The sequence below is a fragment of the Ursus americanus genome, chromosome 14, assembly GCF_024610735.1.
Source record: "Ursus americanus isolate L20-20 chromosome 14, mUrsAme1.1.p, whole genome shotgun sequence".
Lineage (NCBI taxonomy): Eukaryota > Metazoa > Chordata > Mammalia > Carnivora > Ursidae > Ursus > Ursus americanus.
This window is the reverse complement of record NC_142140.1, coordinates 66,221,998-66,245,156: the sequence shown is the minus strand read 5'-3', so window position 1 is coordinate 66,245,156 and position 23,159 is coordinate 66,221,998. Positions and strand designations below refer to the sequence as shown.

The following is a 23,159-nucleotide window of genomic DNA, read 5'->3' as shown; positions in this document are numbered from 1 at the left end:
GTGCCAAGTCTGCATGTGATCAGTGAACCAGGGTCTGGTCAATGACCGGGAGGTGGTGGTAGCGTAACGGGTAAATTCAGTGCCGGAGCTTCGAAGCTCCTGTCTCCCATAACTTCCGGGCCTCTGTAGCTTTTTGCTCGGCTCCGTCTGTCCTCCCCCCATCATTCTGACCCAGAATTCTCCTCCTTGTCCTTCTGTCGTGGGTAGTGGGGACTGCAGTCGGAGCTGGTGTCTCGTGCCCACCCGGCAGCCCCGGCACGAGGAGCAGAAAGCAGGGCTGGCAGGCAGGCACCAGGCAAGGCAGCCCAGGCTCCCACGGGCTGTCTCCAGCATGCCACAGGTTGAAGAACGGTACCCCTTTTCCTTTAGCGTCGAGAAAGCTAGGGCAGGGGAGGGCAACCGACGAAGGAATAAACTTGAAGAGGAGACTGCATCCCACCTGCTTGGACAGAAAGCAAAGCAGCTGTTTCATGGGTACACCTGCGGTTTCAAGATGAGTAAGCAAAGAGCGACAGCACCTGCAGGATGGGAGGAGGGAAAGAACGGAGCCATAAACACTTCCAGAAGAAGAGAATTTCTCCCAACGTGAAATGCACAGATAATTTAATGGAATTTACTTGATTTTCCCCTCTCAGGGTCTGACTTCAGGAAATCAAATTACAAAGTCATCATCACAGCCTAGATTTATTACAACTGACCTGCAGGCAAAAGGATAGAACTATTACATAAACACTTCGATTCCATGTATATATCTTAAATAGAGGAGGAATTCAAACAAGAATACAGGATAAAATATTCCAAAGCTCCAAGAAGCAGTTATGTTACTGAGCTCCATTTTTACAGACAAATAAGGCAATATCCCTGCACATTAGCTTTTTGATAATTTTTATACATTTTTCTATGGTACAAGAGAAAAATAACCAGAGCTCACAATGTACAGTTCTTACACTATTTTCACAGTTTGTGAACACTATACACCCTTTTGTTTTAATAAAGATACATTGTAATAAACTCCTTGCCCTTAAGTTTATAGTTTATAATAATCTATGATTAATACACTAAAATTGCCTTTTGATGTGGTCATCCACACAAGAGAACGGTCAGATGAAGCTCCTGGACAGTCAGAATTGCTTTTATCCCCACGTGTCTGATGGCAAAGTGACCCTATGCGGAGCCAGACGGGAAGTGGACAGAAGAGCAACAGATCTCCTCTTGAGTCCCTGGGAGCGACGGAGGATGATGGCTTGGTGTGGTCGAAGGAAGACGTGCGGCAACGCTTCCTTCCAGAACACTGGGAAGTCTAAGGTTTAGGAAGCCGGGCTGGGGGAGAGCTGGGGAAACTAGGCGAGTGGACCAAAGCGATAATTCATTTCTGATTCTGAAATTTACAGGGATGTCACTTGAAATGGCACCGTTCTCCCTCGACTGTTTTACAGCATTTGGGACGGTCGCCCTGGGCGGGGGGCCCCGGCACCACCTGCCACCCCCTGGTTCTGACGGCGCCACCTGCCTCTCGGCCCACGGCTGCTGTCTGTCCCCTGCACTAGAACCGCGCACAGTGCTGCTTAACCCCATGCAAGGCCAGACGCCCAGGCCCAGGGAGGCCACAGCGACACAGAAGGGGAGCCCGGCTACCGAGGAAGTGAAGAAGCATAGCAACAGGGGCAGGTTTCAATGGCCTCACAACTATTCTGGGGTGGTTTGGGGGCTTGGGGGGTTTGGGGGTTGTTTTTTAATAGGGTTTTTTTTTTTTAATAGATTTCCAATTCCAAAAAATAACAGTGATCTGCCAGAGACTCTCACAGGTGATGAGCTTCTCTAAGGGACTCTGCCGTCTCAGACCCTCCTCCGGTCAAACGGGTCTCTAGAAGACGCTCCTTCATCACCTACCACGTCAGCGGGGCCCCACGTTTCTCAGCCTTTCAAACGTTAGAGCGTAGGAGGGATCTGGGGCTAAACATCCCTGGTAATTAAAAAGGAGTTTGATATAGGAAGGGGGGGGGAAGGCAAAATATTGGATTAAGCAAAAGTCACAGAGCGGCGACAGCCCAGATGGGCGGGGAGGGGGGATTCAGAAACCAAAGATCTGGGCCAGTGAGAGCAAAAGACTGAGGTTTGGTCTTGTGCTGCCTACAAGCAATCTCTATGTCATCAGTCAAGGCACATCGCTTCTAGCTGCTTCTCCCTGGGAGCGAGCTGTGATGGCTGAAGGATCAGGCTTGGGACCGAGGGGATACGAAGCTGCTACGAGTCGTCCCAGATCAGGCGCTAGGGTTGGAGACATCTGTACACTCTGCCCTCCGTACGTCTTTCTTGTTTCAGTCCGGCTGGTCTGCGGCAGATGGAACATCAAGTTGGCAGCACACCGAATTCTGAGAATGAAGATTCTTGGGATCAGCACCTTCTTTGACAAGTGGCCGACTCCTGAGTCTTCCCGATGAAGAGCAGAAGGACCGGTAAAGGAGAAAAGAACGCATTCTGTCCTGTCTCAATATTTCACTGTCCACCTCTTTGAACGCAACATGGTTTTTGGTAAAGATAAATTCATTCTAATTTCACGTGATATTTCGAACAGGAAGTTTGGCTGAGCACACCGATCCCCGAACGTCGACTGTGATGGTAAAGCAACAGGATATCAAATCAGTAAATCTATTGCACTTGGTGAAGAAAGTAAATTCCTCCTTTGTCTCCCAGCTCCAGAAGGCCGTGTGTCTCGTCGGCTGTGCCAGCTCTTCTCACTCCAGCCCGAGTCTCTCCGTTCAGACATAGCACGTCCATCACCGCGCCCTTCCGGCACTTGGAAGTCTGACAAACACCGTTCCAGTAGCTGCGCCTCCAGGTTTCGAGTCTAGAAATGAATTTAAGATGTGATCTCATCACAGTCAACGAATTGATCGTACTGACTTCCACATTTCATGAGTAAGTTCATCACAAAAGAGCAGGATGAGGTCTCTCTGACCAGCACTAACACTGTGTGATCCGTCGGGTGTCACAGGGATGCACGTTCTAGGTGACGGGAGTAGACAGACATGATGGAAATGAACACCAGATTTATTGCACATGGTGTCTGGGCGAGCAATAAAAACACTGTGATACGGGATGAAAATTCTTTACGTCTTGCTTCCTCTCAGCCCTTTTTTCTCGAGTCTGACGTAGCAGCGCGATCAGTCGACGTACATGGGAGAGCTGGGGGTCGCTGGCATCTGATCCAGGATTTTACACACGTAGCAGGCGACCTCTACGCTACGCTCTTCATACATCAAAATAAAGGGATGTTTCTGCAAGAAAATTGAACAGGGAGAAAGAAAAGACAAGACATCAAAGTTCGTGTCAGAGCCCACACTGAGCTTGTCCCAACTGCGACGGGGCACAGAAGCGAAGGCTCCAACCACACGTGGCTGCACAGAATCGTGGCAGCGGCTCAGAGAGAGGCAAGCGGAGACGTGGCGGCGGGTGCGGGCACGCCCGATCTGGAAGGGCCGCCCAGGCAGCGGAGTCGGGAAACTAATCCCTATACCGGGAGCATCTGTTGAGGCAGAGAGCGGAGCTGGGGCCTCTGCTGCCATCTGAGAGCCAAGAAGAGCTGCAGGAAGACCGGCCGCCGTTGCTCCTGGGACACAGACCTCAACTTCACCTCCCATTTCCCCACGAGCAGAAGAAGGATCTTAGAGAAAAGACTGCCAGTGCCTCAGACCCCGCTCCAAGAGGGTCAACGGGACCCCATCCAGAGCTTCTGCCCTGCCTCCCGCAAAGCCCCCCCGGTCACATGCCATCTCTGTCAGTACTTTTCTTTGCGGCTCCTCTAAGTCTGCTGACCCCCCATCTGTAGAGTCACCGCTGGCGCTGACCACAGGCTGGACCTAACACCCTGCACAGCTAGACAGCGGGGTCTTTCCTAAACAGATACCCACATTATTAGATCAGGATTTTCTTCACTGCTGAGACCAATGCCACATCCAGGACAGCTTACGACACCCAAGTCCCAGGGATGGGTGAACTGTCAGAGACGGGAATCTGCTGTGTGAAGTAAATTTGCGCGAGAGCATTTCATGAAGGCAGAAGAAGCACAAGAAAGTCTTACGGGTGTGTTACGCACACACAGACCATGCAGTGGAAGGTGGCTCCTCTAAAGCGAGTGGTACAATTCTTTGGGGGTAATTTTTATGACACGTCAAGGCCAAAATTTTCCGTGAGAATCCAGCTAGTAAACTGATAGGAAAATTATAACTTCCAATTTTCTCTTTCCAAATATCTGTTTCAAACATTTTTTAAAATTGCTCAATTAGGTCAAGCTGTTTGTCTGGATGCAGAGGACCATTACCTGCTTAGTGAACTGGCATGCTAAGAGAACTCGCAGTGAGGAAGTATCTAAGCTTCCCAAAGGTAAAAAAAAAAAAAAAAAGAATATAAAATAAAAGAAAATAAAATTCCCAAAGTCTCATACTCACCAGAAGTTCCTTATACTTTGGCCTTTTGGATTCATCCTTCGTAAGGCTAAAATAACATAAAAATACCATTAATAAAATGGAGACACAGTTACCAAGTATTTTTCTTTTCACAAATGAAATATTACAAAGAATCAAGCAGTTTTTTTCCTTCAGTTACAAAAGTAACAATGAGGACAACCCACCAAACATAAAAAACACAAAAAATTAGACAATCTATAATCTAAGGATTTATCCTGAGGATATTCAGTGTAGAAGCATTAGCGAAAAATCAGAAACAAGGTGACTACTGAAAATTGGATAAATTATGGCACAGCTGCATGGCACAATACTACACAGTTAAATATATGAATGTGTAAGTATAAAATTCTGTGTGTGTGTGCGCATGCGTGCACGTGTTTTCTAAATATATACACGGGTATTTTTTTTTTAAGATTTTATTTATTTATTGGACAGAGAGAGACAACAGCAAGAGAGGGAACACCAGCAGGGGGAGTGGGAGAGGAAGAAGCAGGCTCCCAGCGGAGGAGACTAATGCAGGGCTCAATCCCAGGGCTCTGGGATCACGCCCTGAGCTGAAGGCAGACGCTTAATGACTGAGCCACCCAGGCACCCCTCTAAATATATACACGAGTATTTATACAGACACTGCCTCAGAGAAGCTAGAGTCTGAGAAGTAAACTACATACAAACTTTATCAATTATCCTTAGATTTTGAAAATTTTTGCATTCTGAATCTCAATGCTGTGTTCTCTGGTCCAAAAGTCGACAACGCTGCAACCTCACTAAAGACTATACTGATATACGGAACCCTCTGCCCGGACGATATTCCCTCTTGAACCCTACCTTGTCTAGTTCATGTTGCCAGAAGTATCTTCATGTTGTTTCTATTTTCCAGATTCGTCCTGGACTGTATCTTAATCACGTCTCCTCCAACTTCAATTAGATGCATTTTTTTTCATTATCAAAAGTTAATTAGGGGAACCTGGGTGGCTCAGGCTGTTAAGCGTCCAACTCTTTGATTTTGGTTCAGGTCATGACCTCAGGGTGTCAGGCTCTGTGCTCAGTGGGGAGTCTGCTTGAGATTCTCCCGCTCCCCCTGCCCCTCGCCCCACTTGTTTTTTCTTTCTCTCAAATAATGAAATCTTTTTTTTAAAAAAGCTAATACTGGCAACATGGTTCAGCGATTTCTACAGTCGGCGCCGTGTTCTGTGCCACCCAGACTGCCGCTACGCAGAATTCCCGAACGCACGGCGCCCCCCAGCAGCCAGCCCCCAGCCCCTCGGGGGCGACCCCGGTGAAGACAGCCACCTTAGCCCCCCTGGGGCAGCCTGAGCTAGTGACTGTGCCACAAAAGGGTAGAGAAATCCAGATCCTTGACCACGTCGGGCCGACCTCGGAGGGCCGCCCCCAGAGGGCCACCCCAGCGGCACGGCTCGCTCGGGGGTCCGCGGAGCCCCCACTAAAAACGCGCTACAGCCCAACTTCAGCTTGAGAGCTGCTGCAAGGTCACTGCCACCTCATCAGTTTCCTGCACACCGTTCTCTGCCTTCCAGGGAACCAACCTGCAACCCCCTTCTGCTGGGTTCACACCCCTTCTTGGCCAAGTCTCTCTTTTCTAATAATCTGTGAGTGGTAAACTCTTAGTCTTTCCACCCCTGAAAAAAATCTGTATTTCCTCCTTGTTTTGAATGATAACTGAATGCCCTGGTATAAAACTGGAGGACAAGGTTAACAATTATATTTCTTCCATACTCTGGAGCTATGACTCATTTTCTGGCAAATATTGCTGATAACAATTTGGTAGCAGTCTAATAAATTGCTCCCTCACAGACATTCTATCTTCCTGCTAACTTATACCTTATCATTGTTCTGCACTTACTTCAATGCATTTAGGTATAAATTTACTTTGGTTTATCCTACATGGTACTGAGTCTTTAATTTCAATCTGAGAACATATCCTAGATCACGTCTCAAATGCTTTTCACTATTGTCTCCAATATTGCTTCTCCACTTCCAAAATTATCTTGTCATTTTCACTACATACATCTGAGAAGTTCCCATTCTATTTTCCTTGGTGCTTAACTGCTTTTTTTTTTTTAAGATTTTATTTATTTATTTGTCAGATCGAGAGAGAGAGAGAGAGAGAGCACATAAGCAGGGGGAGCAGCAGGCAGAGGGAGAAGCAGACTCCCAGCTGAGCAGGGAGCCCGACGCAGGACTCAATCCCAGGGCCCCAGGATCACGACCTGAGACGAAGGCAGACGCTTAACCCACTGAGCCACCCAGGCACCCCTAAACTGCTCTTTGATACAGTTTAATCTGTGTCATGTTGGGAAATTCCTCAGGCCTATCTGCCAACTTCCCCAATTCTGTCCTCAATTGTTTCCAGTCTAGAGTTCATCAAATCTGCTGTCCTTTGTAATGATATATTTTTTCATTTCTAAAACTTCTAATAAGTTTTCATATCCAACTATTTCTTTCATTGCTGTTTTACTTCTTCCCCAGTTTTAACAGAACTTACACCTTCATTTCCTTGGACATCCTAAATATTTTAGGATTTTATTTTTAACTATATTCTAGACTATTCCATAAACTCAGCTCGATTTAAAGTAAACTCACATTCTGTTTTATTAGTTCATTTTCTTAGCATTAGATCCCATGTATTTTGGAATTCGGGTTTGCAGGGTGTGCACACTTATCCATACCTCTGTTCAACAATTCTCCGAGCGCCTACTAAGTACTATGAACTGAAGCAACAGCTAGACAGACAGCAGTTTCATATGTTCGGGTCCACCGGTATAGAACAAGGTCCCATAATGGCTCTTTGAAGTTCCCGTCCCCTGCTGACGTTAGGATTATTACAGACCCAGTCCTCTGGTTATCTACGACCCCACCACTGCAGCAATCTGTGGCCCAGGCAGCGACTGACACGAGTATGTCGTTCACTCCCCAGATGCTGTCTTCTAAGCAGAGCCAGATCCTGTGGATCCCTGTCTAGAAAAGAGCACTGGTCGACCTTCGATGCCGCAGGAAGTAACGTCCCAGCTGCCACTGCCTGCTTCTAGGCCTGGGGAGAGCAAGGCCAAAGCCGCAGACCCCCACGGCATTTTATACGTCCTTCCATCCAGCTGCCATCCACGCTGATATTTACTTTGTAAAGCTGCCACGACTTTTTGGTTTTCGATTTTTCCATGTCATTTACTGGAGCAAAAAGCTGTGCCAACGTAGAAACTCATAATGCCACATGAGTAGGAGCGTTGAACCAAATTATTAACACTGACTATCTTCTGTTTCAGAATTCCTGCTGCCATTAGTAATCACGTTAACCCCAACTAGTTAAGACCCATCAGCCAAGAAAGTAGCCACATGTCAAGTTCATTCCAATGAAATAAAATTTTAAAATGTATTCCCTTAGCCACCTCTCAGGTGCTCTGGGCTGGGCAGGGAGGACTGTGACACATTTCCATCATCTCCAAAAGTTCTGCGGCAGCCTCAGACCCACTTCTCAGTTTACTGATCTCCCTTCAATTACACTGAATCTATCTGCTGCTTTTAATCCAGCTACTGAGTTTTCAGTTTATGCTTTTTTTGTCTGGACGTTCAGTTTGGTGCTTCATAAGTTTCTGTTTCTTGCTTATATTTCCAAGCTTCTTCTTTGTTTTTCTTTAAATTTATGAAAAACTTCTTTCTGATTCTCATTATTCTCATATCTGAAGTCCTCAGATGTATTCCTGCTATCAGTCGTTTCTACTAGTTCTCATTCCCTGGATGAATGTTGGAATTCCTCCTCAACAACTCATACTGCATTTGACTTTACCTTTGGGAATTCTTGGGTCCCAGACTGATGGATCTGGTCTTGCTTCTGCCGATCGAGTGAGTCTTTCCAATCAGTAGCCTCTTACAATCCTTACCTCCCCTAATTTATTTCTTTAAGTCACTTTTTTTTTTTAATTGAAGTACGTTGATACACAATGGTACATTGGTTTCAGGTATACAACAGTGATTCAACAAGTCTATTCATTACACTGTGTTCCCACCTGTCACCATACAACGCTATTACAGTATCACTGACCATGTTCCCTATGCTGCACCTGTCACCATACAACGCTATTACGGTATCACTGACTGTGTTCCCTATGCGGCACCTGTCACCATACAACGCTATTACGGTATCACTGACCCTGTTCCCTATGCTACACCTGTCACCATACAACGCTATTACAGTATCACTGACCATGTTCCCTATGCTGCACCTGTCACCATACAACGCTATTACGGTATCACTGACTGTGTTCCCTATGCGGCACCTGTCACCATACAACGCTATTACGGTATCACTGACCCTGTTCCCTATGCTACACCTGTCACCATACAACGCTATTACGGTATCACTGACCGTGTTCCCTATGCTGCACCTGTCACCATACAACGCTATTACGGTATCACTGACCCTGTTCCCTATGCTACACCTGTCACCATACAACGCTATTACGGTATCACTGACCGTGTTCCCTATGCTGCACTTGTCACCATACAACACTATTACGGTATCACTGACCGTGTTCCCTATGCTGCACCTGTCACCATACAACGCTATTACGGTATCACTGACCGTGTTCCCTATGCTGCACCTGTCACCATACAACGCTATTACGGTATCACTGACCCTGTTCCCTATGCAGCACCTATCACCATACAACGCTATTACGGTATCACTGACCATGTTCCCTATGCAGCACCTATCACCATACAACGCTATTACGGTATCACTGACCCTGTTCCCTATGCTACACCTGTCACCGTACAACGCTATTACGGTATCACTGACCGTGTTCCCTATGCTGCACCTGTCACCATACAACGCTATTACAGTATCACTGACCCTGTTCCCTATGCTACACCTGTCACCATACAACGCTATTACGGTATCACTGACCCTGTTCCCTATGCTACACCTGTCACCGTACAACGCTATTACAGTATCACTGACCCTGTTCCCTATGCTGCACCTGTCACCGTACAACGCTATTACGGTATCACTGACCCTGTTCCCTATGCTGCACCTGTCACCGTACAACGCTATTACGGTATCACTGACCGTGTTCCCTATGCGGCACCTGTCACCGTACAACGCTATTACGGTATCACTGACCGTGTTCCCTATGCGGCACCTGTCACCGTACAACGCTATTACGGTATCACTGACCCTGTTCCCTATGCTGCACCTGTCACCATACAACGCTATTACGGTATCACTGACTGTGTTCCCTATGCTGCACCTGTCACCGTACAACGCTATTACGGTATCACTGACCCTGTTCCCTATGCGGCACCTGTCACCATACAACGCTATTACAGTATCACTGACCCTGTTCCCTATGCGGCACCTTTCATGTCCATGACTTATTCATTCTACAACTGGAAGCCTGGACCTCCCACTCCCCTCCACCCATTTCACCTATCTCCCCTCCCTCCCTCCCCTGTCAACCATCAATTCTCAGTATTTATGGGTCTGTTTCAGCTTTTTGTTTATTCATTTGTTTTGCTTTTTAGATTCCACATATAAGTGAAATCATTTCATTTGTCTTTCTCTGACTTGTTTCATTTAGCATAGTCTCCTTCAGGTCCATCCATGTTGTAACAAATAGCAAGATTTTCGTCTTTTTATGGCCAAGTAATATTCCTCTATTCCACTGCATATATGTGTGTGTGTGTATACATATACACATACACACACAGGCATGCACACACACACATGCACGCACAACCCCCCCACATCCTTATCCATTCATCTATGGATGGACACAGATTGCTTCCATATCTTGGCTACTGTAAATAATGTTGCAATAAACGTAAGGGCACATATATACCTTTGAATTAGTTTTTTCATGTTTTTTGGCTAAATACCCAGTAGTAGAACTACTGGATTGTACGGTATTTCTATTTTTAATTTTTTTAGGAACTTCTGTACCGTTTTTCACAGTAGCTGTACCAATTTACATTCCCACCAACAGAGCACGGAGGATCCTTCTTCTCCAGCTCCTTGCCAACACTCATATTTCTTGTCTTTTTAATTCTAGCCATTCTGACAGGTAGGAGGTGATATCTCATTGTACTGTTGATCTGTTTTCCTTGATAATGAGGGACATTAAGCATCTTTTCATGTGCCCTTGGCCATCTGGATGTCTTCTTTGGAAAAATGTCTACGCAGGTCCTCTGCCCATATTTTAACTGAATTATTTGCAGTTTTTTGGTGTTGAGTTGTATGAGTTCTTTATATATTTTGGATATTCACCCCTTATCGGACATCTTACCTCCTGTAGTTTCTGATTTCACTTAGTTTTAGAACTCTGTGGACTCCTTAGTTTTGTGCCAACTCTGATACCTTTAAAAAGATAGCGTAAAATGTTTACCCAGTATTTTAGTATTTCAGTGCAATTATTGTCCAAGACTGAATCCAGCCTAATAATCTGCAGCCCACACTCATCACTCCGCAGCTGTCTCTCCACTCTTCGGGTATTGCTCTGATTTCGTGTCTTTCTTCGCTGGTGTGTACGTTTATGTGTGCCTGTTTGAAATGGAAGCTGGTCAAGTTTTCTTTACCTTTAAAATGCATAAAACAACAGCAAAATCTTACAATATCCCTAGACATGGTGCTCTTTTCCCCCTTTTAGTTAATTTGGTCTGATACTTCTAAGGACTCAAGTTTTTCTTCAAGTAAAGATCATTTTCATCTTAATTCTCTGTCCACAATCAGGTAAGTGGAATCTCTGGATTTTTTTCTCCAAGGCTCTCAGCATTCGTCTTTTGTTCATCTTTTCATCCCATTCACCTGCAAGATTAACTCGAGGGTGTTGCCATGCTCCCCGGCCGCTAACCAACACAAGTGTCCTCACGGGGAGTCACTGCAGCAAAGCCTGAGCCAAGTGTAAGGCGGGAGTGAACACTGCCACCGAGCCCCAGCCGTGTCTGGGATCCACTACAGAAAACACTCCCTCAAGACATTTCTAGGATCAAGATCTGCTTCCTAATGTGGCCTGGCCCCCAAGCTGCCTCCTCTCCCAGGTCCTCTGTGCCAAGCTGAGGAATTCCCGAGCAGGTCTCATATCCTGCCTGTGGCGTTTTCCCTCCGCACACAGCAAACTGGAGACCAGTCGGCCCATCCCGGCGTTCAGCCTCATCTTCCCAACTTCACGAGAACTCCTCAAGGATAGTACTTTTGCCCCTTTTCAGAACAAGTGAAGGCTTTTAAAAATTCCATTAATGCTTTAAAAATAGGAAGTTAAAGCAGGGAGGAACGTAAACTGTGTGCTGGTAGCATCCCTTTGGTCCCTAAGCCCTCATCTCCTTTTTAGTCCTTTAGCAAACTTTTAATTGAAGCATATTTTCAGCAAAGAACACACATCCTAAGTGTAGAATAAAAATAAGAGGAACCATATTCTGACCCTATTACCTTTTATTCCTTCTTGTCTGCTTTTTAAATTTCATGTAAATGAAACCATACATGCTGTCTTACGTCGTCCTTCTTCCACTCAATACCGTTTGAGATTTACCCTGTTGCCGAGCATGGCAACGGCCCCCCTTCGATGCCGTATATGCTGTGGGAACAATGCTAGAACTTACTGTCTACTCTACTGTTGATAGAGGCACTTCTTTCCCGTTGGAGGTGATGAGACATCCTTACGTGTCTTCTAGCGTGCTTCTGCCTGAGCTTTCGCGGGGCACGGACTTGGGACTCGAACTGCTGGAGCACAGCGTATGCACCAGCTGTATTCCACCAGCTCTAAGAGATCCTGCCACAGCTTCTCAGAGGGACTGCTCCAACTTACAGGCCTGCAAGTACCATATGGGACTTCCAGTTGCTTCACATGGCCCAGGTACCATCAGTCTTTTAAACTAGTCATTTCTGGCGATTGTACTTGTGTTTCATCGTAGTTTTGATTTGCGTTCCCCTGATGCCTAATAATGCCGAATGAACACCCTTTCATATGTTTACTGAGCACCTGAATGTCATCCTTTTAAGCACCTTTCCAAGTACCTGGCCATTTTTGGTCGTCACTTTCATATTTGTAAGTGTTTTGTACTCAGGAGTACTCCTTACATATTCTGATTGAAATCCTTTGTCAAAAATCTGTGCGGCAAGGACACTGCACGGCTGGCATTTTATTCAGTGGTGTCTTCTAATCAACAGACATTCCTAATTTTAACGAAATCTCTTCTTTTATGCTTAGTTGCTTTCTGTGTGCTGTTGAAGAAATCTTAATCTATCCAAAGGCCATGAGAATCTGTTCCCGTATCTTCCATACGTGTTTAACTTACGCGACTGAAGAAACTCAGTTTGGCCGAAAAACAGCTCAAGGGGAGGACTGAGAAATGTGGCTAGAGTGATAAACCAGGTCCAGATCAGAATGGGTTTTGAAAGCCAGGTTAATTTAGTTTTTTAAGGGCCATAGGCAGCCTCTAGACCAGGGCTCCCCAGTCTTTTTTTATCATTGCCCCTTCCTTTCTGTGAAATTTAAACATATCTGTTTATATTCCGTAGCAGCCCTCTGGAGGGCTGCAAACAGTTATGTTACCCAAGAATTTCTGCCTCTCCAGAACACGTTTTTGCCCCCTTTGGGGTGATGATGTCACTCTGTTAAAAACTCTAGACAGTTTTAAACAAAAAGTAACATGACCAGACATGCACCATAAAAAATACAACTCTGACAAAAAGGAGCGTGGTCTGGAACAGAGTGATACTGGGTTATGAGGAGAGCCAGTAGAAACCTGAATGATCCAGGTCAGAGAGGACAGAAAATGCCCCAGGACAGTGGAAGGGAAGATGGACAAATGTGGAGAGCTGATAGAAGCAGGTCCTAAAAACAGATGTACTTCCGACGACAGCCCCGGATGATCTGGAGAATGAGCTGGAACCATGCACCTACTCAGGGAAAACAATGAGACGCTGATGTCTACACCCATTATCTGTAGGGGAGAACTGGCACCAAGAGACACAGAAATAAAACAAACACAAGTACTACGCATATGGACAACAAAACCAATAAAGAGATCAAGGGATTAAGAAGAAAACACTTCTGGTGGAGGGTTCACAGGTGATCACTTTAGGAATTCTGCTCCATGAATCACACAGATTACTTTAACCAAATTGCTTCATTAAAATGGAACATATACAACGATCACACACAAGTCTATGATCTGCACATTTGTGTGCAAACTGGTAAAAGTAGGTATTTTTAAAAAGGAAGAAGCGCCAATTTGAATCATCCCAATGGCCTTCTACCTAGAAAACCTTGAGGTATTCCTTTCCCCCTGGAAAACCAATGCAAAAGTAGAACTTAATTACAAAAGATGAAGTATTTTTCTAATTGTACTTTCTAATTATTCAAATATTTCCTAATTATTTGAAAAGAGGGCAATGCTAGACTGTGAAACGTAAGTCTTAAAGGGACTAGAGGAGCAAGAAACGGCAGTGCTGGCAAGAAAAAAAATTCTGAGAAAAAGAAAAGCATTTTCAAGAAGGCTTTTTGCTCATAAACATATCTTATTTTTAAATCATGTTGGATAAATTATCAAAAATATTCAAATGGTAATGAAACAGGTTTCATTTAAAACACAGACTGAAACAGTACAAAGCACGACTGGATTCCTGCCGTATCTGCACGTTTATTTTTACGTTCTACGCACACGGGTGTGCACGTGCACACACACCGTTAGAAGGGCACAAACACCACCAGGGGTCGGTTCACTCCTCCCTTGGAACAGGTTTCAGAGAGCCAGCATGTGGTCCGCCAGCTGAGCTCGCGGCCTGGCTCCAGCACACGGACGCCGCTGCATTAGAGGCCGCGTCAGAGTGGAGATCCGCCCCTGCACCTGCAGTCTGACCTGGGCGGGTCCTGACTTAGCAAAAGCTCCAGGTGATTCTAGTACAACTGCACTGTTAGACCCACATCAGACTAGGACGACCAGTCCCGCCTGGGTTGTATTTGTGGTACAAGGTACTCGGAATCTGGAGGCAGCAGCCCCCCCACCCCGACATCTGTTTTTCATCAGTATTCAGTTGTAGAGTGAGAGAGTGATGCCCTCCAGGCCAGCTGGAACCTTCCGTGTGGCCAGTGTGACCCAGAGTCGCAGCTAGGAAGCAGAGTGATTGGAAGAAGCTCCCCTTCCCCAGCGTAAAGGACCAACGCAGCTAAGAATAAGTAAGCCTTGCTGTACTCACCACATGGTTTTCAAGAACTCAGAAATCAAGTACTCACCACAAGTTGACAAAGTTGATGAAGCTCGGGGAGAACTCCCTTTCTTCAGAGTTACTCAGCTGTGGAGGGTCCCCTTTCACGACTTGTGTGAGTTGATCGAATACACTATTCCACTTTGGATAAGGAAACCGGCCTGTGGCTAACTCGTACTAGAGAGAACACAGAGAGAAAAACAAAATATACTGGGCATTACCGACTGCTCCTTGCTGGAACACCCACATTGAAAATCTGAATTCCAAGCAAAATTCTTGTAAAGCCTTGAATCGAACCCAGATGAGGGTGAGGGGAAATTCTCACAGGTAGTAAGGCTAAGTGGAAGGGCTATTTAGAAATCAAGATAATATAAGATCAACTGAGTTCGAGGATGGGGACTAAAAGGAAACGCCAGATTTAAACCCAGACACTGTCACCGCTGCCTGAGCACCAGGTAGCCCTCAACTCTGACTCCTTTGTATGAAGAATCCTGGAAGGCTGGTTCTAGACCTTTCCTGGTGCAAAGTGTGCACAATCTGTAGTTATCTGAATGGAAGGCCATGTCCAGAACAGTGGCCAAAGTCATTTTTAAGGTAAGAGAACTTTCAACCAACAAAAGCCCAACCTGAGCTCAAAGGAAGCAACATGCAAATTCTGTTCTCCAGCCAACCTGGGGTTACTACAGTTTCACCCACAGGCAGATATTTCTGTAACTGAAGAAATCAAGTCTGGGTCAAACCCCAAACCCTGAACCCCAATAATGGTGCTCGGGACAGTATCTCTAAACCACACCAAACCAGATCTGAAGGGTCTTACGGACATATGTCCCAATGCACCAAAGGTCAAACTTACCTGTGGACTATTTTCTCATCTTTCTCTCACTCTGTTCTGAGGATAATGAAAACCCAATGAAAACCAAAAAATTGTGCTTCTTCCAAAAAATGGGTCTAAATCTGCAGCATGGCCTAAATGAGCCCCTTGTTAGGTGCACTGACAGGTGATGGATATGGGAGGGTGACAGCTCCAAGCTTATCGGAGAAGAAGGCATCTGAGAGACAGTGCTGTCTGAGGTGACTGTCTCATAGCTTTCAGCTTAGGGCTATCGGATGGCGTCGACTTAGTCAAATATTAAATTACTAGTTTATACAGTGAAAGGAAAGCTACCAAGCAAATGTGAGAGCATCCTCCAATGGGAGGCTGGAATGGGAAGTCCTTCTTCACCCTAAGATGGCACCTTCAGCTCACCACTGTCCCCAGTTACACACACGTCTGTGGGGGGCAGGCAGGCATGCCACACACATGAAGAAATTCAGTCCTCTGGCTGAGGTTTCTTTTTTTTTTTTTTTTTAATTTTTTTAAAGATTTTATTTATTTATTTGACAGAGACAGAGACAGCCAGCGAGAGAGGGAACACAAGCAGGGGGAGTGGGAGAGGAAGAAGCAGGCTCACGGCAGAAGAGCCTGATGTGGGGCTCGATCCCAGATCGCCAGGATCACGCCCTGAGCCGAAGGCAGACGCTTAACCGCTGTGCCACCCAGGCGCCCCTGAGGTTTCTTTTTGACATAAACACAAATGCTCGGGACAAAGTAAACCTTACTGGCTATTTATAACACTAGGAATAACTTCATCAGATTCATTCTTGAGAACAGATGTTAATAAGAGAAGGGAAAGGTAAAATGTACCACAGAAAGTGAAGGACTCAGGAACTTAGAAATTAATTTCACACATTTCTTAATTTTTATAAGATTATCCATATGGAAAATAGATTATGAAGCAATTGTAAGTACTGAATGCTTTGCTTTTAAACAAAGTTTAGCCAGATATACTAAAAGAACTTGCTGAAAATGTTTCTGTTAAAACTTTTCACAAAATTCTGTTTTTATGATGTTTTATGACGTCTTTAAACATAACCGGTCTGGACATAGGTGTTTCTGAATCGTGAATGTCCTTTACATGCATGCAGTTAGGGACCTCAGCGGGAAGCTACAGGTCGTGCTGTAGGCCTTTGGACCAGTCACCACACCTAAAAGATGCCCAAGTTCCATGTTCCCTCCTAACTAACAAAGAAGGGATTACTTCCCTCCTTTGGTCGGTTGGCTTCACAATGAGAACAGACTCCAGGAGGTGTTGCCCGTACCAGGTCACAAGGGAAACCGGAGGGAGTCTGCCACAGAGGTGAGCTCGTAGCCTTCAGTTCTCGGTACAGAGAATTCTCGAGGCCCGGCAATGTGACTCGCCAGGACAACAAGCAAGGGTATGTGATTCTCATCTACAGGAAGACCTCAAGACCACGTAATGCCAATGAACAGATGGAGATTATTTAGTAAGCTACACAAGAATTCCCTGCTCAGAACCTGTGTTACCTCTGGGCTGTGGGAGCTTTAAAAATGGGAGGAAATGAAAGGAAAAGTTTGGGCCACCTCCCACACAGGACACGGCCCCATCTAGTGATGGGAAATTCAAAGAACGTAGAAGAAGCTGTCCCAAGTCAGAAAAGTGCCGAGCTGTGGTAAAACAGCAAGTGCAAGGAAACAGATCTACAATTTCAAAACAAAATTTACTAATAAGGAAGTAATAAGCACATAAAGATACTTCTAAGACAGAAGGAAAATTTCGGTACAGTCACAGGTGAGAAAGAAGAGTTTATTTCATTGTACTTAGTTGCAAATTAAGTAGCTTCCTCACTCTTCTTTCTCGGTGTCTCTTTAAGAACTTTTATTAGAATTACCCCCTAGGTAGCTCGTGTTCCTCCAGAACTGAGTTACTTTCAGCTCACTCGTTTGTGACTTTTCTATTCAGTGAACAGAAGATTCCAGGTAGAAACTATCCTCCTACAGGTAAACATGTCCACCTGACGCACACGCCGTACAGAGTATTACCAGACGTGCTCCTCTTGCCTCAGGTGGGAGGAGCCGGTCACCGCCACACCGACTGCAAGTGGGCAGCCCTCCCCTGTCCCTGTTCTCGATGCAGGTGCTGACTCCTAGTATCTCTGGCCAAGAGACCCAGAGAGACACCAAAGGGCCTGAGGCACTGCATAAAACCTTGAGGGAAACTGTCAACTCTGGTTTGATTTTTAAAGCAAAACACAGACTTTTTTTCAACAACTAGAAGACATAGTCCCTGTGATTACAACCATAGAGAAAAAATAGGTAAATAAAGTCAAAGACTAGAAGAGGCAAAAAGGAGAAAAAAAGCAGTTCTCATGAGGGGTGGAAGGCTGATAAAATTTTCTTTCCATTCTAAATTTCCTGCTACACCACCGTGACGAACATACCAATGTGATCCCCAAACTCCAGACATCAGAGCGGACGTCATATCCTTGTCGCGACGCACTCGGGTCTATTCTTTCAGGCTGGAACAGAAAGAGAAGTCATGGTCATTAATTATGCATATTCTCAGGGAGCAGGACGGAAGCAACAGCTGGGTAGGGAGCCGAAATGCCAGCATACTCCTAGAAAAATCCACGTCTAGGGTCAGACTGGGAGTAACAGGAAGCCATCATCTTACTGAAAACCAACAACAACAACAACAAAACCCAACCCAATACCACCTCCATAAAGGGAACACAAAGCAACTCTTCTAATTTTTTCCCCCAAAGGACTCACCAGCATTTACAAACCGGAAGCTGAGAACAAAGAAAAATGGAAGAAAACTGGAAAAGTGAAAAAAATAATTACAGGGTCAGATTAGTGAGCAAGTAGTGGTAAACAGAAAGAAAAAAAAAAAAAAAAGACTAAGTCTTCTCTGTTTCACCGAATAAGGCCACACCACAATATATCTGAGATACAAGCACAAACATGAGCTAAATCCATTATAATTACTCCACCCATTCTTCATCATAAAGCTAAATGCATCACTATGCGTATCTTTAAAGATATCTATTAGTCATTTTTAACCAAATTAAGGCACTGTCAAAATATATTATCCTATCATGCAAACAGGAAAAGTCACCTTTAGTAATTTCTGTGAAGGGAGCATTCTTTACATTTCCTTGAAATAAGGGACCATCATTTACATAGTGTGTCAGGGATGGAGAAGGAGGAGAGAGCCACTAGCACAGAGCTGACAACGGTCCTCAGCCAAGGCTGAGAGTCACTGTTACTGAAAGAAATGTCCAGGACTACAAGAGTTTGGAGACCTAGTTTACACAGTTTTGTTTTGAACATGAGTACTGTGGCTGCATCAGTATTCACTGGAAGCTACTTTGTTTTTAGTTGTGAAAATATGTATTTAAGATGAGATATGAATTACATAAAAATCCCAGAGAGTCAACCAAGAGAGGACAACATTCTGTCCAACAACGGTAGGATACACAGTTTTCTCAAGCTTTCATGGAACATCCACTGATACAGACCATATTTGGGGCCACAAAACACACCTTATTTTTAAAAAGACAAATCATGCAAAGCACGTACTCAGATCACAAAAATCACTAAATTAGAAAGCAGTAACAGAGAGTTACGTGGGAACTCCCCAGATATCTGGAGATTAAACAGCACACTTCTAAGCAACACACCGATCACAGAAGAAGCCTCAAGTAAAACAACAACAACAACAACTAACTTTGCACTAAATGAAAACGAAATAGAACTTATCGAATGTTGGGAAATGCAGTGAAAGTAGTATTGAGGGGGAAATTCATAGCATCAAATTCAAATACTAGAGGACAAGACAGATTGCAATCAATACATCACTTTACAACTTTAAGGAATTAAACAGAAGAACCAGTAAAATAGACAAAAACAAACAAAAACCACAGAGAAAAGACAACAAAACCCAAAAGGATTCTTTAGAACGACCAACAAAACTGACAAACTTCCAGCTACACTGATAGAGTGAAAAGGAGAGACAAATGACTAAAATCAGAACAAAAGAGGGGACATTACTACTGCTCTTCCAGAAATGAAGGAAACGGACACATTATTTGAAAATGAAACCATTCAAAAATAATACAGAAATCTGAATAGACTTAAAACTACTTTTTCAATGAATTTGTTATTTAAAAAACCCTCCCATGAAGAAAAGTCAAAACCCGGATGGGTTCTGGTGAACTCTTTCAACAATGCAAGAGAGAAATAACACCAGTCTTACACAAACTCACTTGCGGCAACCTAACAGAGACATTACAGCACAATTCATAACCCTCGTAAACAAAGACACAAAAATTGTTAACAAAAATAATGACAAAATCTAAATGACAACATGTGAAGAGGTAATAATCACGACCAAGTGGTGTTTATCTCAGGAATACAGCACTGACTTAAATCTTGAAAAGCAATGTGATGCACCAAATTTACAGAAAAATGAAGAAATATCATACCACCATCTCAGTAAATGTAGGCATCTAACAAAATTCAAAATTCAGTTTTTAGCATAGTAAGAGAAAAGAAGGAAACTTCATTTCACAACGGGCATCCAAAAATCACCAAGAGCTAACATCGTATTTACCTGTGAAATCCAGAACACTCCTTCCTAATTAAATGTGGAACAAGGTACAACTTTTTTTTTAAAGATTTTATTTATTTATTTATTTATTTGACAGAGAGAGACAGAGAGAGAACAAGCAGGGGGAGGGGCAGAGGAAGAGGGAGAAGCAGACTCCCCGCTGAGCAGGGAGCCCAATACAGGACTCGATCCCAGGACCCTGGGATCATGACCCGAGCCGAAGGCAGACGCTTCACTGACTGAGCCACCCAGGCGCCCCCAAGGTACAACTTCTATTCAGCATTATATTGGAGGTCCTAGCCAGTACAAAAAAGTAAGGAGGAAAAAAAACAACGACGCTATTTTACTCACAGACACTTGAACTTCTGCAACTGTTTACACAGAAAATCCCTCTAAAGTTAACAGCAAGGACACAGGGCACAGTGACAAAATATGCAAATTGTCTGTCTTTATTTATAACAACAGCAAAATACTGGGAGGGGTGCCTGGTGGCTCAGTCAGTTAAGCATCTGACTCTGGATTTCAATTCAGGTCATGATCTTGGGGTCCTGGGATCAAGCCCCGTGTCAGGCTCTGTGCTCAGCGCAGAGTCTGCTTGCCCTTCTCCCTCTGCTCCTTCCCCCCCACTCTCTCTCTCAAATAAATAAAGAAAATCTTTTTAAAAAAGAAAAATACTGGAAAATGTATTTTTAAATTCTATTTACAATAGTAGCATCAAGAAACACAAATTCCTCAGGGATGATTTAAGAGTTCAAGAGTTCCTACACTGAAAACTACAAAACACTGCTGCTAGCAAAATGACCCAACAAACAGAAACAGCAGGTACTGAAACACTTGGTAACGTCAAGCTATCCACAGGTGAATGGACGAATGAACTGTGGTCTATCAGTGCAATGCAGAACGTCTCAGCAATAAAAAGAATGAACTAACACACCCAATAGCATAGCTATCTCTTCAAAACACTATGCAGAGAGAAGAAGGCAAGACACAAACCAGCACAGAGTGTAAGATGACATTTAGATGAAACTCCGGGAAAAGCAAGTCCAACTGACACTGACAGAAAACAGGACCAATGATCTTTTTTTGGTGACAGACATCTTCATCTCTTGACTGATGAGGTGACTACATGAGTAACTACATTTGTCAAAACCCGAAGTGTATACTTACAACGGGTGCCTACCATTTGTGGTTCTGGTGGTCATGTCCTCCTGAAACGGCTGTATGTTTATGTCAAAGAGCTGGAATTTCTAGCACATGTGTGCTGAGAAAACTTACCCAACTCCTGTAAAAAAGTCAAACGAGGACTTCTTTCGATCATACTGGAGCACTGGCAAGCCTACCCAAGGATTATTTACGTGTCGTTTCATTTCACTTGATACTTATTATTCATTAGGGCCAGACACTTAAGTTACGTGATTACTGGAATATTTTTGCCCGTGAGGGATGCGAATGATTTCTGTTCGGTAACCCCAGAAGTTACTTCTTTGTGGGCCTGGAGATGAGGAGCAGTACTGTATTTGAATGAGCCATCCCATCCCAGTGTTCCTTCCTCAGGGACCATAAATACTGAATTACACAAATGTTCTTGAGCTAGTCTCACCTTCCTGCCTGTCCAGTGTTCTTATGAATGAGTTAAATGTATTTCTGACAGGTTCTTTCTTTACTTGTATGTATAATATTTTTAACATTTTGAAAATTATTCTTTGAGAGGAGTAGATATTTAAGATTCATGAAATTATTTATAGACTCTGCATCCTAAATCTAAATCCAAAGTACAGGTTTGAAAAACAAAAAGCTTTTTAAAAGTATGAAGTTTAAAGGAAAACATCAACTCGGAGAATAGGCTATGTAACATTAACAAAAATAGGAACAACAACAAAAAGATAAAACAATTTTATACCCAAAAGTATATATAAAAATGAATACACAACTCAAGTTACTCTGTATTGAAATATATAAAATACAAACCAAGAAATAAGGAGAAACTGACGATCGTAATGTTAACAGATTTTGAACAAATCCTTAATTTTCTTGGATTAAAGAGGCAAAAAAGAGGGCTTAATAAACGTAGTTAATAATACAGAACTGGCCTTTTCCAATATTTCATTTTTAACTGATCACTGATCACGCTAAAAAGAATCTCAGTATGTTCCAAAAGGCAGAAATGCACAGGCTAAAAAGCTCTGAAAGGAAGTAATAAGCCAAGAGATTAAAAAGAATCAATGAAACAACTTTGTAGCGGTTAGCTATGATGTGTAACAAATTATCCTAAAATTTAGTAGCTTTAAAACAACAAACGTTTATTATCTCACAGTTTCCGTGAGTCAGGATTCAGGGACTATTTTTGATGGGTGGTTCCGGATCAGGGTGAATCATGACTACAGTCAAGATGTCGGGCAGGACTGACGAATTTACTGGATCCTGGAGGATTTGTCACCAAGCTCATTCACACGGTTCCTGGCAGGAAGCCTTAGTTTCTCACCACAGGAGTCTCTCATAAAGCTGCTTAAGTGTCCTCACAACATGGTAGTTAGCTCTCCCCAAAGTGAGCAATCCAAGAAAGAAAGAAGAAAGAAGCTACAGTGCTTTTTTATGACCTACTCTCAGAAGGGACACAATGTCCTTTCCGCCCTATGTCCTTCATTAGAAGTGACTCGCTAAGTTCAGTCCATGCTTCAGGCTGTACTTGGTCTCCACCTCGTAAAGGGAAGTGTAGGGAAGAAACTGTGGACAAATTTTTAAACTACCACACTTCTGGATAGTAAATAACATTCCAGTAAACAGCTCCCACATCTAACATTTAAAACAGCTAGGAAAACAAAAATATGTATGTGTATACACGTACACACACGTACCCACCCACACGCACGCTGATGCTGAGGAAATAGTACAATTTCACAGGTTTTGAAGAATTCTCTATCTTTCCTCAAAGACTCCTGGCTAAGATGGATTTCAATCTCAAAGAACAGAAAACTCTGCCACCACAGATGTTCTGAAGTCCGGGGAAACTTTTTTGAGCTCAAGGAGGTC

At 44.0% G+C, this 23,159-nt stretch overlaps 1 protein-coding gene across 4 annotated transcripts in view; it reads right to left on the bottom strand.

Annotated features, from left to right (window-relative positions):
• Positions 1–586: 586 nt before the first annotated feature.
• Positions 587–23,159, bottom strand: part of MAP2K4 (mitogen-activated protein kinase kinase 4) — a 131,983-nt gene continuing 109,410 nt past the window's right edge. For all 4 annotated transcript variants that reach the window (XM_087867624.1, XM_087867623.1, XM_045797211.2 and 1 more), the window contains 4 exons: positions 17,959–18,036; positions 14,708–14,856; positions 4,449–4,494; positions 587–3,278 (listed from right to left, as the gene is read on the bottom strand). In XM_087867624.1, the coding sequence (XP_087723750.1) occupies positions 3,165–3,278; positions 4,449–4,494; positions 14,708–14,856; positions 17,959–18,036 (387 nt within the window). In that variant the 3' untranslated portion in view covers positions 587–3,164. The remainder of the gene's footprint in view (positions 3,279–4,448; positions 4,495–14,707; positions 14,857–17,958; positions 18,037–23,159) is intronic.